The 23,570-nt window shown below is 36.4% G+C and overlaps 1 protein-coding gene across 1 annotated transcript in view; it reads right to left on the bottom strand.

Annotated features, from left to right (window-relative positions):
- Positions 1-1,380: 1,380 nt before the first annotated feature.
- Positions 1,381-23,570, bottom strand: part of LOC110027755 (serine/threonine-protein kinase STY8-like) — a 27,192-nt gene continuing 5,002 nt past the window's right edge. The window contains exons 2-6 of the mRNA XM_020729302.1: positions 14,958-15,079; positions 5,238-5,434; positions 4,969-5,143; positions 4,073-4,207; positions 1,381-1,861 (exon numbers count right to left, since the gene is read on the bottom strand). Coding sequence (XP_020584961.1) covers positions 1,652-1,861; positions 4,073-4,207; positions 4,969-5,143; positions 5,238-5,434; positions 14,958-15,079 — 839 coding nt within the window. The 3' untranslated portion in view covers positions 1,381-1,651. The remainder of the gene's footprint in view (positions 1,862-4,072; positions 4,208-4,968; positions 5,144-5,237; positions 5,435-14,957; positions 15,080-23,570) is intronic.

Here is a 23,570-nt window from a genome sequence, read left to right as displayed (position 1 = left end):
TTTCAGCTTTCGCAATATGTATGTATTCATAATTCTATTTCGTGCATTATATTTAAACCAACAAAGTGACTCTATGGATTTATTTCGGAGAAATTAGCATAAAGCTTGCTTATATTACTGTGTTTCAAGCATTTTCGTGTGTTGCATATATTGTGTGAGAAAATTTGTGATAGTCCACAATTTTATGCCTCGACATTACATAATATTTTCACAAATAAATAAGATCTCATAAGGGGTGCAAAAATTTGTACATAGGAAACTCATGAAAGGAAAAATTAAGTGGCCTAAATTTATTGAAACAGTTTATTATGTAAAAGAAGATTATGGTTTTCCTCCAAATTGAAAAAGGCTGGATCATAATAAGATCTCTTTTTTCGGGCACAAGTTCTTGGGAAAAAGTTTGTGTACACAAGACGTACGCAGAGCTGCGTACGTCTGTAACCTGCAAATAGGTTACAGGGAGGATATTGGGAGGTTATAATCGTGTTATACTCTCTGTAACTCCATGTATCTGAAAACAGAAGAGCGGAACTTACTAGAAGGTACAGGTAAGTTACAGGGAGGTTAGAGAGGGTATAACGCGGTTATAACCTCTTAATATCCTTCATGTAACCTATTTACAGGTTACAAACGTACGCGGCTCTGCGTACCTTATGTACGCAAATTTTTCCCAAGTTCTTGTGAGGGTATTAGAGAATATCAAAGAAAAAATATATGTTTGCCAAATTTCTTGTGGGGGTATTAAATGCATGCATGAGAACGGATTTATAATTGAAGGCTTCATAAAGGGCGGCCTATACAAATTCACCTCCTGATGTTGAAATACGATACATGAGAAAGATTTTAAGATATTTTTACCAAAGGATCCGGAATTGCATTAAATAAAGCATAAAAATGCACTTTTTCAATTTTCCTAATATTACTATTTTTTAAGATAAATGATTCAACTTTATGATCTTCAAAAAATAGTCTCCCTACTCAAAACCGTCAAGACAAATAATTTCACATCATTAATCCTTTTCCCAACTTTTATTGTGGCCTGTCTTCACTTCTGCACATTGCAAAGCAAAAAAAAAAAAAGTAACATTACACCGACAAAATATTCCGTCCGTACGACCAACAATTGACTATCACATCGCCCGTCGATTAGACATATGACGATGTGACGCCCGGTGATTAGAATATTTTCTCCATTAAACCAGCCTTCTATCAAATTACCACATTATTTTGCATTTAAAGAAGTGATATGCATGCACTCAGACGTCAATAGATAATTCTTTCAACCAAACCATAGAATTCATTAATATGCACAATTTAATAATATATACTCAAAAATATTAACATTATTCTCCCATAAAATTTTGCACAGTCAAGCTCAAATTATGGATGCATGAAGATTTTCATTCAAGAATATTTCACATATTTGTAAATACAAATTACCTCAAAGTCCAGTAAACCAAGTCAACCAACACTAAAAATTATGACACAGAAAAGCAAATCCTCAGACAAGAAAGAAGTCAAACACATGTATTACATAATTACTATTGGCTTGGCTCCATAAATACAATTCCGGCCACCGAGCGCTGCGAAGCATCAGCAGCAATCAGAATATCAACAAGGATTTCAAAAAAACATTTTGATTACAACAAATTTAGGGGCCTTTGTAGCTGCCAAAACAAGGCAGGCATCCTTGTTGCTGACCAATAGGGATCATCCCTCCGCCCTTGGATGTGTCAATGGCTTCCAGCATGACGACTACATCATCCATCTCCGGCCGCCTGTCAGGGTTCGCATCCCAGCATCGTTTCATCACATTTGCTAGTGAGTTCGGGCAGCACCTCGGTATCTCCGGCCTCAAATTCTGTAACAGTTGCAGAATAGAAGTTGTAGGCGAAAGAAAAATATAGGATAGTTGAAACATAATATGCTTAGATGTAAACCTAAAAGATAGATTTACAAAAAGAAAGATTTACATGCATATAAGCATTCCACTCACATCGCACAATTAAAAATCAAAAAGAAAGATTTATATGCGTATAAGTCTAAGATTTACATGCATTCCACTCAATTCTTATGTATTTACATATTAACACCTAAGCATCATTTTCTTTTCATATATGGAGGTTATTAATGGCGCGCCTACAAACCATAGTCTATTTGGGTGATGATTACTCCATCCCAAGATGGGTTTGGCAGGTTTACATAGTGATTACACCGAAGCCATTCGACCTCCTTCCATTTCTCCTTCGTCACTAAGTAATCGCCGAGACTTTTATGGAGAGACGAGAGAGAGGAGGACAAGTGATGGGATATTAGAGATGATTAATTCTTGTATTAGGTTAATAAGGTTGTTAATTAGTTATGAGATTAGTCAGCAATAAATTATCAATGTTGAATTTCTATTAATAGCTCCTATTAGAGGCATTGAAGGAATGAAAAAAATGAAGCTTCTCTTATTATTTGCTTTGATAGAAGAGAAGTTGACTTCGTGCGCAAATAGGAGCTATTTAATGATAAAAAGAACAGAAGCTTACATCATTTTGTGCATTCCCTTAAAGGAGCTATTTATAGATATACAACATTGCTAAGTTATTGCTGACTAATCTCATAACCAATTAACAACTTTATTAACCTAGTACAAGAATTAATCATCTCTATTATCCGATCAACGGACTCTAAAAAGTGATGGATGGCGAGCAGGGAAGTTTAACTGGAGAGATCGATTTTATTTCTTACATTTTTTAACAATTCTTCTGCAGCCAACTGCAGTGCACTTGCAATTTCGTGGCTTTGTGCACAAGGGAGATGAAGAAATTAACAGTGGTAAATTAATGAGTTTAATATAGTCATAGGTGTTAGGTATGTAAATATATTGCGTAAAGTGTTAGATATGTAGGATGAGATGTTTTCGATTGTATGTATATAAAACCTACTAAGAAAATTATGTTTACATTGATTTGCATAGCGTGAATATAATAATACATTTACTTTAATAATTTAAAGTTTTCATGATTTTTTGTTGATTTATGTGTCATCCATCGCCAAAATAAATAAGCATTAAAAACTAAAGGTTTTTTTTTTTTAGTAAAAGTGAGCCCAAAAGACAATATGTGTGGTTTGAACCTGTGACCACACAGTGGAAAACAACACCCTCAAATAATATGCACAGGTAAGTGCGCTTAAAAGATGAAGTTGATCTATCAAAAAAAAGGCATTGTCATTCCACCAATATGCATCTGTATTTTTTTCATAATTTAAACAATTTATATCAACTATCTTTTAACTAATATTTTGCCTTAACTCATATAATTTCTTATTTATATATGTTAATTGTAATTAAATCATTTTAAGATAAAGAGACTTATTGATTCTATATACTTAGTAATTAGCCAAATGAAAATTTTTGAATAATTTTTTACATTCATTTTTGTTTAAAAACACAAATAAATTCTTTTAAAAAATATTTTTTTAAGATCTTAAACAATTTCAATTTTATAAAAATTATATATATATATATATATATAGATAGATAGATAGATAGATAGATAAATAATACAATTTATTTTTAAAAATATAACTTAATATTGCCTAATAATTGGTTTAAATATGCTTAGATGCATATAAGCCCTAAAATTATTTTATTTCTTGAAATCTATTACTAAAATATTTTTCAAATATCTCATGATAATTTTAAAAAAGCAAGTTGTTAAAAAAAATCAAGAATCTTAAAAAAATTTACCAATTTATTAAATCTAAAAAAACATTACAAATTGAAATTTTTCTACATATTTAAAAAGAGTATAACATATTAAGAATTTTAAATTAGTGCACTTCTGTGCACATACATTCAGGCGAACAAAAAATGGCCTGTATTAAAACCCGACCATGGAAGAAATAACAACTCAACTATGTCACAATGTACTTACCATAATTTATGGACCAAATCTAGCAAAAATTTTATTTTGATAATAATGTACATCATTTTATTTTATTTATTCATTTAGTTATTTATTTATTTATTTATTGGATCAGTCAGCAATTAAAATGAGGAAAAAAAAAGACATTCACTTACTTGCCGAACAACTGCAGATGTGATTTCAGAGAAAGTGAGGTCAGGATATGGCATATCACAGCAGTATATCTCCCACAGGCAAATTCCAAAGCTGTACACATCACATTTTCTGTTGTAAGGATTTCCATTTAGAACCTGCAAATTTGATTAGCATTCAATCAGAAAAAATGGGAAAATAGATTATTCAAAAAGCTGATCCCAAATAGCTAAACCTTAAGCAAATGATGATGATGACTTGGACGGGAGATTAGCTTTGAGAATAAAACTAAGTCATTGTGGGTTAGGAGAAGAGATTCATGATTATTATCTATGTGACTAATTAATCTTTATTTTTATTTTTTTGATTAATTATTTTTGCCACTGCCAGTAAATAAAACATTTGCTACCAGAAGAAAATAATGGCACCTGTTTTTGTCATGATATGCATGGTTGTAAACCGCCTAAAATAGGAAATCATGGCAGACTTATTTCGCAGCTCTTGGGATTTATAAATGAAAAGTGCACCAGGCCATGGTGCGGAGCTATCAATTTGAACCATTGACTTTTAAGCGTTATGTAGGAAAATTTTACTTAAATAGAATATTCACAAGCATTAACAGGTTTGAAATTCAGTTTATATAGAGAAGTGTTACATTGAATGATGGCAACATTTTGGAGTGACAATAAAACTTTATTTTTCTTGAAGCAAAGAGTTTGATCAAAAAAGAGATTGCATAAAGAAGGATAATGATACAAAACAAATACAGAAGGAAAAAGCTTTTGATTTGAAACTTTCTTTGTCCGTTTCAAATATAAGCTTGTTTGGAAATTTGAATTAGAAGTCCATTGCAATACTACAAATGTCTTAGGGCATTAAGTTGAAATTGACAAAGCAATGCTGTAGAATAACCACAAACCTCTGGAGCCATATAACCAAGGGTTCCGGTTTCTCCAGTCATATCATTGGGGTTTTGTGCTTCAACTCGCGCAACACCAAAATCAGCAATTTTTAAAGCCCTTGTCCTATCCAGAAGCATATTTTCTGTCTTTACATCTCTGTGCACAATCTTTTTTGAGTGAAGATAACTCAACCTGTAGATGGAAAACTCACACATGTAAAGGAAACAGTAAAACAAATATAAAAGTAAAATTTGTATTCAAGATGAAGACATAAGTTTGTGATTACCCCCTTGCAAGATCAAGAGATATTTGGACTACAACTTTGAAAGCTAGCTTTCTCCTATGATTTTTTATGAGATAAGTTTTTAAGGCGCCCCCAGGGAGGTATTCAACAACAACACAGCAAATGTTAGTAGACATTCCAATCTGGCCATTTTCAGTTTGTATGTTCAGGTCTGCCTCACCCAATGTAGCGCCTATAAACTGTTTAAAAAACAAGTAAAATTATGTTTTTTGCGAGTTAGGAAATTTCAGACAAAGATGCAAGTTATTGAAGATAGAGGAGATCTACTAAATATATTCCAGTAATCTAATGTAGTATCTTGAAATGTAAAACCACAAACATAGAAGTGTTAGGCTTGCAATTTAAAAAAAAAAAATTTGAACTAATGAGCAAGATAGAAGGAAATTTGCAAGTAAATTTGCTTGCTTGTGACTTAGAATAATCAATCAATGAAGATAAAAACCAAATATCATCAAGTTTTCTCGTAAAATTGAGACAAACTACTACCAAACCTTTGAAAGAATATGTTAATTTTGTTCTCATAATAAATCAGGAGAAGATTCACCACTCTAACGCTTCACCTAATACAGCCACTCACATTAAATTGGAGAAACATCATTTAGAATGAGAACCAAGTGTTCACTCATCTATATCTTACATCTTGTCAATCCTGAACACCATTGGCCTCACTTATAAAATTAGATTCCTGCTTATAAACAATAGAGAAACTATAAAAATGAGCAATGGAAGAGTAATCTCAGACACAATAGGATGCAAGACAGATATGATCATCAAGATTCTCTTCCAAAATTAGTTTTAGGCAAGAAAATATCTAGTTTTGACCTTTTAAATTAAAAAGTGTGGTTTAAATGTTTTAAATATTTTTCACATACATAAATACATACATACATGTGTGTGTGTATATATATATATATATATATTTAAAAGGCAAAATTCATTGATAAAAAAGGGATGATACAAAGGTTTTAGTGAGTGGGTAGAAGGATGTTGCTCACAGGGATTACAAACGTATTCCCCAAAAATAAAACAAAAAGAAACAACTCCGAATCATGGTGGGTGTAGTTGGCGGATCTACCACTTCCCCTTCCCCTTCCCCTGGATCTATGGAGGGAGTCCAGCAACATATTGAGATGTGGGCTTCCGCCCGAAACAATTATACAGTCATCCTGAGAGTTATTGAGATCTGGCATTCCTTTCTTCTTCTTCCTAGATTCGTAGACCCGTCAATCATCTGTCAGAGGTAGTCTTGTGTGAACAATAGGTGGATCTTTGATGGAGGTAAACTGTTGATATGACCCAGCCTACAACACACATTGATCTTGATACTCCTCCATAACATGAGTACTTTCTTCTCTCGCAAAGTGGATCCAAGACACTTCGGCTATCATCTGCTACAACACAATTCGTAGAGTTTGTAATCTGAGGAAGAGCTGCTTCAACAACAGTAGGCGGAAGCTGCTGGTCTGATGGGTGAGGAGTAGCCTTACGAGTCAAATTCTCATTCAACATTTCTAGAAGATTAATAGTGTATGTTATATTTTCCTCCACATTGATGATGTTGTTAAGACCAACCGATCTCAAATGCGGGTGAAGCCTGAAGCATTTGACAGGGGTGTGCCCAAATAGTTTATAATGATTGTAGTAGTATGGTCTTTGTTCGGCTATAATTGGTTGTCAATACCCATTGTGGGCAGTACCAAGCCATATTTCGTCCACATCAAAGAGGGTGATACCCCTTTCAACAAGAATTATTGCAACCAAAGGCCTGGTTAGATTGAAGGTAGGTGTATCCAATTTCATAGGTCTCCCTAGTGCAGCTCCAATAGAGTAAAGGACTTGGTAGTTGAAGTAGTGCAACTTTAAGCCATATAGTTTAAACCAGGTTGGAACTATAGGTGGTTCTTGACAATGGTCAAATTCAGGAGACCACTTAAGCAGTTTCATATATTTTACCTCTATTTTCATTAACTTTTTGGAAAATATTTTGGCATAGTCTTCCACTTTAGATAATTATAGCATCATATGTCTTCCATCAAATAGACCAACATTCCAAAGTCCCAATAATTTAATATCTTCAAAAGCCTTTCAAACGATTTTCATTTTGGGATGTCCCGATTTGAACTTTCCAATGAGGGTGAATTTGAACTTGTTAACCAGGTTGGAAACTTCAACATCATATAAGAATAAAGTCAGTTTACCACTCTTCCTACCCGTCTTCTTGATAAGATTGTAGTCCTCCTGACCTTCGAATGATTCGTGGTAAACCTGAGGGGAAACCTAATCTAATCTCATAGAGTCAACCATATCAACAAAAGAACTCTTCACTGAAGTAGTATATGGCTGAGAAGGAACAGTAACCATTGAGCTCAGAGTCAAACAGTAGGTCTAACTCCTTGTTGCTCGATCCGCGAAAAAGGGATCAAACGGAGACCACAGCACAGAAAGTTACGGCACTAAGCAAGAAAATCTCGCGCGAGACGTTAGGATGACGAAGGACTGCGAGAGAATTTCCAAGCGGGAACCTAGACAATATATATATATATGTGTGTGTGTGTGTGTGTGTATGAAAAGCCCATGGACTAATTTTATTGAATTAGAAAAGGATACATAAAGGTTGTATGAGAAGAACCCAAAGAGACACCCTACCCATACGATACAAGAAAAACCCCAACTAAAGGTACAGATAGACTCAATAAAATTAAAAAATAAACTTAAAACATGCAGAAAACAGTAACGAGGGACAAGCCAGTTTAGTTCTGCCTCTTTCTCTAGTTTTAGGAGCAGAACCAAATAACAAGCTTTGAAGAGTCGTGTCATTGTCAGGAGTCACCAAAGTATCATCCATTAAGTTTCATCCATTAAGTTTCCAAGTCAAGTTGAAGTGAGCCCCCAGGCTTCTTCTTCCGCCGAGAAGTGTAAACCTGTCATTCTTCATCTGAAGACTGACTCATGTGATCCTTGATCTGATTTGATGTTGGAACCGCAGTAGAAGGAGAGATTGTCGTCGTCACCGCGATAGGTTTCAGTGTAAGTAAAGTGTGAATTGTTACCTCTGCATCTGATGCTTCTTGAATAGAAGCTGTAGGACTATTCTGATTTTCAGTTCGAACATTATCCATTATAGTATAGTCAAGAGAAGGGATACCAGGGGCAGACACCAACTCCTGTATTGTGGTGTTTCCCTCCTCAGGTTGGCTGTCATCAGGTTTGTTGGGAACGCGTTCAGGCACATGGGGTGTGCTAACAGTGTGTTACTGCTTTTGACTAGTGGTTCTCAACTGTGGGTGCAATTTGAAATAGTTTTCCTGCACGTGTTCAAACATCTTGCAGTGCTTACAGTAGTATGGTTTTTGTTCCATACTGATTTTTTGCCAATAAACATTGTGAGCAGATCCAAGTCAGACTTCTTCTATATATGGTAGTGTAATATCTCGTTCAATCAAAATTCTTGCAATAGAGAGTCTTGAGAAATGAACTGTAGGTAAATCTACCTGCAAAGGTTTTTCAAGGATAGTCTCAATTGCATATAAGATAGGTAGATCAAAGAAATGAAGTTTGAGTTCAGGTAATGAGAACCAGATAGGTGCAAGTGGGGGTTCTTGACTGGGATCAAAATTGGGGGTCCATTTGAGCAATTTCATATGTTTGCCCTCAATTGTGATGAATTTCTTTGAGAAAATCCTCGTGTAATCATCTTCTGTGCTCAGTTGTATCATAACATGTCTTCCGTCAAAATGACCACTTGTTAACCCCCAACCAGTTTGAAATCTTCAAAAACCTTCCTGATGATCTCCATCTTAGGGGTAACCTAATTGGAACTTTCCAACTAGTGTAAATTTGTATTTTCCTACACAAGTTGAAATTTCAGTATCAGAAAAGACAATTGTTGGTTTACCCGCCTTTTCTCTACTTTTTTGATGAGATTATAATCGTCATTTCCTGCAACATAATCATGATAAACTTGCAGAAATATCGCACTATCTACGAGGTGAAAAGGGGAGCTGCGTTTGTGAACCACTGTAGCATAGGAGGGTTTGGAGGGGTTATCACCAGCGAGGGCGGCGACGTAGGAAAGCCCTGAGGCCATTACCGCAGCTAGTGCCAACCTGCAGCACAGTGAGAAGTTGCACGAGTGTCAAGCGGCTCTGTCACGCCAGAGGCAGAGTTGAGCAGACCGGGAGGCTCTACGAGACGCAGCAGAAATGTCGAGCGGCTTTGTCTGTCGCAGACGAAGAAGCTGTCGAGCGGCTCTGTCGCAGAAAATGCAGGCACGAAGTCGACGGCTCTGTAGCAGAGGAGATGCAGTAGAAGCGAGCGTCTCTGTCGCAGATGAAGACGCTATCGAGAGGCTCTGTCGCCGAAGAGACACAGGCACGAAGTCAACTGCAACACTGTCGTCAGTCGAGACGTGAACGCAAACGAGAGACGACGCGAATGGAAGGAGACGCCGAAGCCGAAAGACGCTAGGGATCGCCATGCGGCGGAACCCTAGCAGAGCAGAAAGACAACATGAGAAAATTATATATATATATTTTTTGTTGAAGTGCCACCACCCATAACCTATTGGTAAAGCAGCCTCTTTGAAGGGCAAGCCCCCAGGTCATAGGTTTGAATCCCCCTCTAGCAAGTTTGTCGGTAGTGAGGGCGGTTCTCGAATAGTTAGGCATATGAGGGTAGTTGGTGGCTAGTATAATAGCCTCTGGCCATTCTTTGAGGATATATATATATATATACACCGTTGAAATTCAAAATAATGTGGAATATTTTTATTTATATGAAAGGGCTCTTATATGAATCCTAGAATAGGAAAAACAATAAAAAGAAACCACATGAAAGGAAACAACATGAAAGAAAAGATATAACACCTAATATCTCCAATTAATCAATACATATTAATTATTTGGAGAAAAAGAAAAAACATTAAATAGGAAAGCCTATATTTGGAGAAAAAGAAAAAACATTAAATAGGAAAGGAAATAAATTCAATCCAAGGAAATAATTTATTCCTCATAGCTTTTCATAGAAATAAATTATATCATAATATAACTGCTAACACTCCCTCAAGTCAATCATGTTTCAAATTGGATTAGAAAGCATCAAATAATGAGCGAGGAAAATCCTGTGAGATAGAACTTGAAGTTTTCATCCTGTACTGCATTATCATTGGTTGTAGTTCACGCAATGTAGGTGGATCGAAACCTCCTGCAAGTAATGTTGTAGGGGAGTTTGCAGGAAAGTGGACAATTGTGGTTGTCTTTGACTGTTGTTCTTGCAATATCTGTAGGTAGGCGGAAGGCTCCTATAGGTAATGTTGCAAGGGAGTTTTCAAAGAAGTAGAAAATTGTGATTGTCTTTGACTGTAATTTCTGCAGTGTTTGTAGGTAGTGGAAGGCTCCTCCATGTAATGTTGCAGGGGAGTTTGTAGACAAGTAGACAACTTGAAGGAAAAATGTAGCAAGATAAAGCCTGCAAAATAAATAAATAAAAGCTCTGGAGCGGGGTCTACTGCAGGAAAAGGGTCTTAAACAAGGATGACCCGTAATAGGATATTGTTCTTTGCAGGGCAGATTGCTAGCAGATAAGATTACCGACCGCAGAGAAAAAAGGGTTGCAACCTGCAGGGAGAGAACCGACTGTTGTTGTTGTTATTGGACAAGAGAATTCCAGGGAAGAAGTCTGCAGAGAGAATTATGGGGAGTTTGTAGACAAGTAGACAACTTGAAGGAAAAATGTAGCAAGATAAAGCCTGCAAAATAAATAAATAAAAGCTCTGGAGCGGGGTCTACTGCAGGAAAAGGGTCTTAAACAAGGATGACCCGTAATAGGATATTGTTCTTTGCAGGGCAGATTGCTAGCAGATAAGATTACCGACCGCAGAGAAAAAAGGGTTGCAACCTGCAGGGAGAGAACCAACTGTTATTGTTGTTATTGGACAAGAGAATTCCAGAGAAGAAGAAGTCTGCAGAGAGAACTATGCTGGCAAAGAAAAAACAGAGAAGGATTTGAATGAAGATTTCCGACAGTAAAGAAGAAATCGACGGAGAAGGGCATGTAGGTCAGTTGATAAGATTCCATTCAATGATACATCCAGTCTCACCTCTGTAATAGCAGATGAAACCTGCAGAGGAAAAATGGCAAAAATAGCACCTCCCCTCTGCCCATTTTTTTTGTTAAGACATGTCTAAGAAAATAACTTCTCCCCTTCGGTTGGGAGTGTCGTTAGAGAGAGAAGGTCCCGCTCTCCAAACATTGGTGGCGGCTCTCCGATTGGTATTTTCACTAGAGAAAGTCTACCTCTCTGAACATCGGCGATGAGTTTTAGGTTGGGGTTTCCACAAGAGAGAAGAAGAGCAAAACACACCTAGGAAATTCTGCCGACAAAGAAAGTTACAGGAAAAATGGCTGCTGGAAACACAGCTCCCCTGATACCCGCGGAGGGAAGAGAAAAATATTATAAGAGAAGGGGTAGGCGACGGATCAGGCTGCAGAAACCAACTTTGGATTTTTTAAGAAACAATAGGAAGCAGCGCTCAATTTCAGGGAAAAAGCTACGTTTTCTGCAACTAGGAAGTACAGCAGAAAAAAGTGCTTTGTTTCCTGCGTGCAACTCCTCCTAGTAAGAACAATGGGAAGGTTTTGCGGGGAAAAATAGCGGAAAATTCATCGGCACACAACCTATCAAAAAAGGGTCCCCAATGAGAGAGAGAGTCGGCCGACAGAGGTCTGGCAGAAATCTTACTAGGAGAGGCCGCCAATGAGAGGGCGACAGTAATCCACGGTTGGTTGCCGACATCATATATCCTCGACGAGGATCTCAAGGATGTCGTCACTCTAGATGCGCTCAAGACTTGCGACAAGAAGGTCCAAGATTGGAATCTAGGGATTGACTCTTCATTGGAGGGAGGTCTGGCGGCTGGAAACTACCTGCCAGAAGGATCAACGGCAGCAAACTATAGAAAACCAATAGGGAAAAGATTAACTGACGGCAGTTAAATGGAGGCAGCTAGGGGAACCAGCGACTATAGATCTACATGACAAATATGCAATAGATTTTTATGAAAAAAAATTGTCAGACAACCGACAGCAGAAAATTCTCCACGGAATAGAACTTTACAGTAAGAAAAAAACAGCAAGAAAAAAAACTACTGGGAAACTGCTTGCCTTTCGGAACGACATGGCTGATGGCTAACTTCAGACTCTTAAATGCTTGACTATGGTATACTCCTCTGGCCCCTCAGCTCACATTTCAACATGAGATGCTCAAACTCCGTGTCAACTCCTCGACTGATAACTCTCCTTGATGTAAGTGATGTAACCTCAAGAACATGTCCCGACGGTAGTGTGAGAGTGGATACTTTTGTTGCATCTCCTTCTTCGTCCTTCTCCCTAGTAGTGATCTTGCTCCTACCTTCTCTCTGTCTCACTCCCTTCATATTCTCTCACCACAAAGAGGCACTTTTCTTCAGTTTTATGGTAGCAAGCTTCATTCCTATCAATTGAGAACTCCTTATACTAAAATATTAGCTCAACAGACTGCAACCACTTAATTGAAGTGATTTGGATTTATTCTCCCCTTGAAATCTGATAAGTCTATCTTTACTCTCATATTCCCATGACCTCCAGAAGTCAATCCAACCCTCGGCCTCTTCAAATAGTGAATCCCAAAGCGCAGTGGCCTATCCTCATCATCACTAGAGTCATTTATATGAAAGGGATTCAGATATTCCTCTCCTCTTTAAATCTCACTATCATAATCAACTTTGATCACTCTATGGGTCCCTTCCAATTTCAGCAAAGCTTAGCTGAAGTCGACAAATTTGCCATTGCATCTCTTTCATGGTAAGCTCCCGATCGGCTTTCGGCACTTGTATCTTTGGTGGCATGGCTAAGATTTAGGTTTGAGAGGTGAAAGAGAGTGTACGGGGCGGATTTAGGGTGCAGAAGAAAGGTAGGGTTGCTGATTTTGAGAATTTGCATGGAAAATTAGGTTTGGGTCAAGATTTTATTACTGTTTGGTAGATCACCTTAGGATGGAACTAGAATCGACTTAGCTCTGATACCAAATTATACCGGATTTAACAAACATCCAACAAAAAAAAAATATTAATGAATTCAAATTGGAAATTACAACAAAACAGCCTAGAAATCTGAAATTGCAACAAAAAAACTTACAACACTGGAACTAGAGTGGATCCAGGGTGGAGATGTTGTCGTCTAGGGGTCAGACCTCCTGAGCGAAGGCAAGAAAGGTCAAATGGCAAGTTGGAAAATGGCGGCAGCAAGAGGAAGGCGGAGAGCAGCGAGGACAGCGATGGGAGGGTGAGGGCAGCAAGCTAGAAGGGGTGGAATGGCATGAAGGAAGCGGAGCTGAGAGAAAACAGCAACTTGGTTGTTTTCCTGAAGGTGGCTGCAAGGGACAGAGACAAGGATGAAGAGGGAACGATGTAGGAAAGAAGTGGAGGGGTGGTAGAAGATGATACACACTACTTCAGGAATAGCCAGAGCAACACTTAGAACTTATGGATATTGCCCTGGGAAGGGAAAAGGAGTGTCGATGGCTATCCGGAAACAAATCACAGCAAAACTAACACTAGACATCAACAAAAGCAAATAAATAGTCACAGATAACTAGAAGTGGGTCCCACTGTTGTATTTCCACTCCTTGGAGGGCTGACGGCCCCTTGGAAGACTGGAATGAACCAGTTTAGGTGCGCCACAAGGGCCCTGTACCCTAGACGCTCGCATCACCAACACTCACCAATTTCATCGTCATTCAGCACCGACAATGTCAACGCACGTCATTTCCAATAAAGCCAATATATATCATTGATATCAACTCCAACTCAACATCAAAATCATCATTTAAATTGGACTTCTTGGTCTCTAATCTTCCCTACTCAAAGAAGATAGATCCAGCAGAGAGTAAATACTCTTTGAAAACAAGTTCGGTGCCTCAAGGTTTTTCAACTTAAATTATGGAATTCATCCTTCAAAGTATGTCTAATACATCATATCAATATCATGCCAGATTATCAAGAAGAGAATTATTTAAAACTTACAAAATGTACCAGTCGAATCACGTTAGCTAAACCAAACCTTGTGATCTTTTTTTCCTTTACAAGTTTTTCACGTAAAAACTATGAAATTTCCTGCAACTCTTTTTTTATTTGTCTGTGAAATAAATTTTTATACAGAATTAAGAAATTAAATATTTTCTCTACCACTGAGAATATTTCTGCAGGTAACAATAAGATCAAATAAATAAATAATTTATCATTTCCTTAAGCAAGTATTAGCATGTATGATCGCAGGAGAAAGCCTTATGCAATGAGGTGCATACATAATCTTAAACATTATGCATATGAGCATATTCTCAAAGGGTCCTGAAAGTATATGTTTTATTTTCAATAAAAGTCGAATTTATTGCAATTTTTCTCAATTATGCCCTTTTAGGACTCAAAGGCGAAAAAATAATGTCTGAAGAATGACACGAGTAAATAGATCAGAGAAAAAAAAAGGTAATCTCAAATCAAAAATAAAGGCAATAAACCATTGCTGCAGCAAAATAAACCTGATCAATTGAATCAAAAAAAGTTTGTTTTGTTTAAAACCAAAGTTAAGGACTGATAGAAGCACAACTTTTGCATTAACTCGTAAGATTTTTTCCGGTACTCAAGTATCTATACATGCAGCAATGCTTACCTTAGTTACATTTGGATGATCAAGTTTATGCCAAACAGAAACTTCCTGAGTAAATGCTGCTCGCAGTGAAGCAATTTCAGCTTCTGTCCTGCTACCTTCTTCTCCCCAGTCCAGTAACTTAACTGAAATATAAGAATAATATTTTAGATAAATGAAAAAAGATAACTTTCGTCCAGTTTTACAAGTCTCCACCCAATGAATGTAGTCCTGTTTTACTTACTAAACTACTGCTACTACTACTGTTCATACTACCAATATTAGTATCCGTGCATCACGTATATTAATATTAGTATAGTAATGTTAGTGGTACCATAAATTATTTAAGAATAAAAAAATAGTAGTAAAAGCAGTAGCTGTAACACCCTAAAAAATTTTAAAAGATAAAACACGAAATCTTCTATAAAAAATTATATCCCATGTTTCACAAATCTTCAAAATGATCAAAACTATTTTTATAAGACTTTACAATTCAATATCAATCATTTTGACAAACAGAATAATATAAAAATAAAATACCATACAATCAATTATTAATCAATTTATTATTTAATTATGTTTCTAAGGTTTTCATTAAATTTAATGTGGCAGCATGCCACGATGGAATTTCTGCATGTGTAAGGGTATCAAATAAAGTTGAATATATTTACATATATAATTATCAAACCTAGCCTTATCCTATTCCATTCTCATCCACACTCCCTTTCGCTTCATAGCTGCTGTATCCCAACATAAAGGATAAAAGGAAGTGCTCAAATAAGTAAACCGAAAAGCAATGACAAAAAAAAAATAAAAGGAAGTGCTCAAATAAGTAAACCGAAAAGCAACGACAAAAAAAAAATGAGAAAAAAATGACAGTAAAGTAAGAAGATAAAATTGTTATTTGAAGTAAATAGATTTAATTTCAAGTTATTAATTTCACTATTTATATATATATTGAAAAAATTACTATTTTTATTAGTTTGTTTATAAAAAATAAGATAGCAGGATGGTAAAGTAAGAAGATACATCTTAAAAAAGAGCCAACATTGTCGGTGAGATACTCAACCCTTTAATAACGAAAGCAAATATATCTTATATCTACTGTCTATAAAACTTCCCTATATTAAGCATGTCATTAGCGCCTGATGTTGCCGGTAACATTATTGTATACTTGTTTTATATAATCACAAGTTTAATTAATTTAACCATATTTATATTACTCAAATTCTAACATTGTTTCCTAATTTGTTGCATATTAAAAAATTCACTATTGAACTTTTACATATTATATTTTTCTTTGAGACGTATTAAAAGAGAATGATTGATAAGCTGTGCATAATAATAAGCATTTAAAAAAGGTTTCTGAAAAACAGAGAAAAGGCACATAACAAAATTTATGTTATGTTGGATAAGTTGACAAATGATAATATCATAGGCAGAAAGAGGTAAAAGACCAAACGAGAAACGCGCATTAAAAGAGCCCTCTCTCTCAAATTGATTGTTTTACAGTCCAACCATAAATTTAGGGGCTATTGATAAATAGTCAACCAACAGATTAGATGACGATTTAATGATATGAAAGTGACAAAACCTGTACAAATTTCATATAATAATTGCAAAACTATGAATAATAAAAAATGAGAGAAAATTGAAAAAAAAAGTAATTTCATAAAAGCAATCGACCATCTTAAGTGTGTTAATGTTAACTTTTAAATAATACATTTTATTTCTCAACCAACAAATATACTTACTACTTATAAATTTTTTTCACTTAAATAATTATTTAATTTTGTCTTGTTTTAAATTAATATACTAAATTAATCATTTCAAGCCTTTTGTGTGATAGAAAAGTACCCTTAGACTGAAAGGAAAATTTTATAAGACGGTGGTGAGAACTGCAATGCTCTATGGCACTGAATGTTGGCCTTCAAAAGAGAAGCATAATACTAAGTTAAGTGTTGCCGAGATGAGAATAATTAGGTGGATGAGTGGCTTTACACTTAGAGACAAAATGTGAAATGAATATATTTGTGATAGGGTTGGTGTAGCTTCTATGACGGACAAAAGTAGAGAAAGTCGTCTTAGATGGTTTGGTCACATTAAGCATCGACCATCTGATGATCCGATTAAGAGAGTAGATGTTTTAGATTCGACTTATGTTAAGAAAGGCAGAGGTAGACCTAGGAAGACTTGGGCTAATTGTATAAAAAATGATCTTAATTTATTAGAATTATATGAAAATATGACACTAAATAGAACGCAATGGAGAAAAAGGATTCATGTAGTCGACCCCACTTATCGTTGTTGTTGTTGTTGCATATTTTTTTCCTTCTTGAGTTAGTTTATCGTTGGTAAGTTGTAATGGTTGTGGTTAACTTTGTCCTAGTAATTGCTTATCATATAAGAAGAAGAGTTGTAATTTGATAATTGGAAATAAAAGAATATTATTTTTCTCCTCCTTTCTTTGTGGTATCAGAGCCAGGAAACAAACCTTGGATCCTCTTGAAGCGCCATAATACGCTCGTCTCAGATCTCTGCAGGCCCCGATACCTACAGGTCGTATACCTGCAGGCTTCCGACTACCGCATACTACCTTCCAAGTTCGGTTGGTCGTATCTAGTTCCTCAGATGACATCGTTTGTGTCATCTCCATCCCTGCATATCATTGTCAGTGGCATCCGCGACCAACATAGTTTGGTTCGTCTTCATCTATTAGGTTTTCCTATGTCACCTGCGACATCTTCCTCATATGTCATCTGCAATTATATCCTGCACCGTCTGCGACATCTTCTTATGTTGTCTATGACTTCCTGCAAAGTCTTCTTCGTCTTCCTCCTGGGTCATTTGTGACGATAATAGGGCAGCCTCCAACCATCCTACAGCCCCTCTCGGCTCCGGCTCTGACTCTGGCTCATGCTTCCTCTCCCTACAAACATCCTGCGAAGGGATTAGGGCAGCCTCTAGCCTTCTTTGAGACCCAAGTGCCTCTCTCGGCAATCTTCTGTCCATGCGCTCTTCTATGCAAGCTTCCAGTTGACTAACGTCCTCCTATAACAAGCTGCAACCCTAAATACACATATGCTTTATGACCAAGTACGTTATGAAGCTATCAAGTTCCACTCCGGAGCTTAATCGTCCCTTGTGTGAACAATTCAAGAAACTTGGTCACACAAAGGATAGGTTTTGGAAACTACATAGAAAATGTACATAATGGAAACCTAAGTTAGAGAGGAAAGACCAAGACAGCAAAGCCCATGCTGCTACATCTTCTGAAGGGTTGGTCGACCCTAGCTCTTTCACCACGGAACACCTAGAGGTGTTGAAGCAACTTCTTTCGAGCACAACAAAGTGGCTTACCAACTTAACGATACACCAAGGTATCATGTCCTCTTATCTCGTTGACAATAAAATATTTCGACCTTGGATTATAGAATTAGGTGTTTCTAATGACAAGACTGAAGATATTCATGCCTATACTAGATACCAAGAGTTCACCAACTCTAAATTTGTTAGTGATTGTTCGAAAATGAGAAGTGCAAGTCTCTAAAAATATGCAACTCTCTTTTATGTTATATATTCCCCAATTAGATTGCAACTTACTGTCAATTAGCAAGCTTACTCATAACTTGAATAGAGGTGTTGAAGCAACTTCTTTCGAGCACAACAAAGTGGCTTAACAACTTAACGATACACCAAGGTATCATGTCCTCTTATCTCGTTGACAATAAAATATTTCGACCTTGGATTATAGAATTAGGTGTTTCTGATCACAAGACTGAAGATATTCATGCCTCTACTAGATACCAAGAGTTCACCAACTCTAAATTTGTTAGTGATTGTTCAAAAATGAGAAGTGCAAGTCTCTAAAGATATGCAGCTCTCTTTTATGTTATATATTCCCCAATTAAATTGCAACTTACTGTCAATTAACAAGCTTACTCATAACTTGAACTGTATTACTAAATTCTATTCTAACACTTGTGAATTCCAGGTAATGGAGTCTGTGAAGGTGATCGGCAGTATTGAATTGCCATTAAGGTCTATACCTGCTCAAGGAAATTTTTTTTATTCACACATAAGTAGAGTATAAGTGAGCCAAGCCGACTCGACTCGATAAGTGGCTCGTGAAGTGAGCTCCATGAGCTAACAAACCAAGCTCAAGCTAGCCCCGATTCGACTTGTTAGCTCATGAGTCTGCTCATTTAAAAAACCATTAATTTAAAATATACTTAGAATATATTAAAAGTTAGAATTTTTCTTTAAACTATAAAAAATATTTTAAAAATTATATTTTACATTTTATATCAAGTGATTTTATATTAACCATCTTCTAAATGCTCATTATATTTATCATTTCATTATAACATTATCTTACATTTATAATATTTTCTTTCACATCAAACAAGCCGACTTGTGAGTCTGCTCAAACTCATAGAATGAAGCTCAAGCTCGAACTCAAACTCGATTAATTAAACAAGCTCATCTCAAGTACAAGTGTCTGCTTCACCATCTTCTTCCCATATGCATGAATTTGTTATGTTTGATTATGTTGAAATTCAAGTTCTATTATGGCATTGTCATCTGAGTCATCCCAATTTTTTTTATATTGTAAAGTTATACCCTCATCTCTTTATTAATAAAAAATCAGAATTTTATCATTGTGAATCATGTAAATTGGCTAAACATACTCATCATGTCTATCCTCTGTTTCAGTACAAACCCTCGCATCATTTCTCTATCATCCACAATGACATTTGAGACCATTAAAATTGAAAACCATCAATAAAGCAAATGGTTTGTCTCCTTTATTGATGACCAGATTATAATTAGTTGGATATTCCTCATGAAGGAAAAATCTGAAACCGTAAAAATCTTTCAGTCCTTCCATAATATGATTTCCACTTAGTTTCAATGCAAAATTCAGATTCTCAAAAAAGATAATGCAAAGGAATACTTTGATTTTATCATTGGACCCTACCTTACAAACAAAAGTATCATTATGTGAGTTTTTGTGTTAAAACTTCCCAACAAAATGAGATAGCTGAGAAGAAGAATAGATATCTTCTCTAGGTATCAAGATCTATAATGCTTTCTCACAATATCCTAAAAATTTTATGGGGAGAAGCAGTGCTCACAGTCATCCACTTCATGAATAGAATTTCAAATAGGGTCCTTCGATTCAAATCTCCTCTCGATATTGTGATGAAAAAAATACCCCTATGTTAGAGCCTTTCCATCCCCTAAAAATATTTAGTTTTCTCATTTGTCCACATTCACCAACCAAACCGCACAAAGCTTGACACAAAATCAATCAAATGTATCTTCCTTGAGTATGCTTCGACAAAAAGGAGTACAAGTGTTATTCTTCTATTACAAAAAAATATTATAACTTCATGGATGTTATATTCTTTGAAAACCAACTTCACTACCCAAAATCTGATATTCAAGGGGAGAGTCTGGGTGAATATCAGATTTGGGACACTACTATGGATACTCACATTGATCGAGAATCATCACAACCTATTCTACTTCTCTACACTACTTAGAATACCCACACTGATCTAGAGTTTTCATAACATATTCTCCTTCCTTCTAACCATCATGTCTCTTAAGTTCCACCAGTTGAGAGCATCCAACCTGAAATTAATAAGGAAGTTCGAGTGTAGACGAAGAAAAAAAATCCATTGTGCAAGATAAAGATAATATGCAACCACAATATTGTTCACAATCAAACATTAATTCACACATTTCTGAAGTTCCATGGGAGATGGAATCCATTGAAGAAGATAGGGAAAGTTGCACAAATTATCCTATCTAGGATTATGTTTCCTATATCATTAACTTATAAATTTTTTGTATCTAATATTTGATAGTGTGCAGATACTTCAAAGTCCATAATGGAAAAAGGCAGTTGAAAAAGAGATTCAAGCCCTTGATCTAAATGGCACATGGATCGTTGCAAAGCTTCCTCAGACTCGTTGGGTGCAAATGGGTGGGTCTTCAATGTCAAGTACAAAGCATATGGGAGCATTGAGAGGTTCAAGGTTAAACTAGTGGTCAAAGGTTTCACTCAGTCTTACGTGATAGACTATTAAGAGACATTTGTTCCAGTGGTCAAGTTAAACACTATAAGAGTTTTTTTCCTTCGCAGTGGATAAAGAATGAGAAATGAATCAACTTAATATCAAGAATGTGTTTTCGACTGGAGACCACGAGGAAGAAGTGTATATGAAAATGCTACCATGATTGGAAAATGACAATAAAAATCTAACTTGTAAATTAAGAAAATCACTTTATAGCCTCAAACAATCTCCAAGAGCTTAGTTTGACAAGTTTGTTAATACATATTTATATTAGTTAATTACAAGAAAACTTATCTTTTAGTCTCCAATTCCAAGCCAGAGACAATGAAAATGATGGAGACATTTTAATCCCCAGGTAGGTCGGGATTGGTGATCCAAGCGTCTATCCCAACTACTATATTCACTGCATCAACACTATTCTGAAAATGTGCAACTTTCTCTGCCATTCGAGACGCATCACTACCACGTTTAACTTTCACCTGCTTACCATCTGATCTTGGTGTAGCCTCAAACCCCTTGGGCTTCAGCTCCTTAGAAAGAAAAAGTAAAAACCAATGGCTCTGAATCTGTTTCCGTACATGATCTTATCCTATGATCACCACCAAATCCCTCTCTGGAGTTCAACTCTTCCTCAGGCTTACGGTGAAGTGATTCTTTAACATGCCCGATATCTCTCATTGAATCAACATTATCACCTCCAATCACTGCGATAAGTGATTAGATATCTATAACAAGTTCTTTATCTTCATCATTCCAATCATAACTAGAACCGACTTGAATATTTGCAAATACACCAAGAACTTAATTATTTACATCAACAACACTAAAGTTGGATTTGTCTGCATTTTGTATAGTTACACTTGTGGTTGTAACTGCTTGACCAAAAACATCAGTCAAACCTGAGTGAATACGCTTAGAGACCATCTTCTTGCCATCATTATCAAACTGGTTCATCATTATCAAACTGGTCATTCAACGATAATTTGGATTGCCTAGAGGATAAAGAATTATATACTTCACTAATGACCAAAAGAACCCTCCTAATTTAAATGTTGTTCGCAAGGAACGCCGCAAAATGTGCTATCAAACATCGTCACATAAAATTCTCACTATAGAAATTCCAACGCATTTCTCTTAGTCATATATCGGTTGATCATATACAGGTATCCACAATGATTTTCGGGCCTTAAAATACATCAAAACTTCAGGATTCTTGATGATATGGGTTTTCATCTTCTTTCTCAACTACTTTGATCCACCCCATGCTCTTCCAATTTTCATTATTCAAGAACAGATATTGTTTCTTGAAGACATTGGGTCTTCCATTGTGAACCTTTCATAGCGAGTTCTTGATTGGGTTTTGCAACATTTGTTCATGGCGACATGTTGTTTTGCCGGAAAACTACAGCTCGAAACAAGGAAAATAGCAAGAAAAGCAGCTTTGGGGACAACCTGGATTAGAATTCTCGCCAACTGCAGCAAATAGAAAAGTCGGAACCCTATGAAATTTGGAATTTGCAGACAAAAATCTGTGAAAAGAAATTTGGAATTGTTGGATAGCAAACTAAAGAAAGGCTAGGGAACCTAGGAAAGAAAGCATGAATGTTGTTTTTGGAGGAAATTTGCTGAGGAAAGGAAGGAGATGATGAATTGTAGAAAAGCCCACTCATTAAGAACAAAAAGATAAAAAATTGCCTCTTTCAGAAACCAGAAATCAACACGGAAGAAACAAGAAGATAAAAAACTTATTGATTCCAAGAAGCACCGAGAAGACAGGTTTAGCAGCCCACCGAAAGGGCTAGAGGATCTTGGCAGGAATTGGGATCGAGAAGTCAAGGCTTTGATACCAAAATGATATCGGTTACGGTGTCGGGTGTGAGATGGAATGGGGTAGAAATATGGGAGAGTTTGAGGTAGCTGCAGCTTATTAATAAGTTGTTAATAAGCAGCTGATTCAGAAAAGTTGTTGATCAGCAGCTAATCCGGATAAACTGGTTGATTGTTTGGTTTGTGTTGTTATAAAACAATTATTTTGCAGTTGTTTCTGGATAAATGATCATTTTGCCCCAGTCCAGTAATGTTGTTTGCAACAGAACTACCATAGCAATGTATTTGATAAAAAACCACTTCAAAACAGTATAAAAAAATACGCGCCTCACTTAACTGTGAGTATCAAGATTGCTAAAAAAATAGAGTAGCACTCACAACCACCACCCCCCCCACACACACCCACAGACCAAAGCCAACCACACACACCCACAACCACCACCAACATCCATAGTCCCCAAGCACAACACCCACACATACTCACAGCCAACACACACAAACACTCATGGCCACAACACACATAAACCCAAGGCCAACCACACACAGCACTCACAGTCACACATACACACACAGCCACCACCAACACACACAGCAACCAAGCACAGCACCCACAATCATCACTCCCACCACACACACACCACAGTCAATACACACACACACCCAAGGCCAAGCACTCACACCCACAGCCACCACCAACACTCACAGCCACCACCACCCACACCAC

Source organism: Phalaenopsis equestris, unplaced genomic scaffold, assembly GCF_001263595.1.
Source record: "Phalaenopsis equestris unplaced genomic scaffold, ASM126359v1 Scaffold000440, whole genome shotgun sequence".
NCBI classification, from domain to species: Eukaryota; Viridiplantae; Streptophyta; class Magnoliopsida; order Asparagales; family Orchidaceae; genus Phalaenopsis; species Phalaenopsis equestris.
This window is presented reverse-complemented; position numbering and strand designations above follow the sequence as displayed.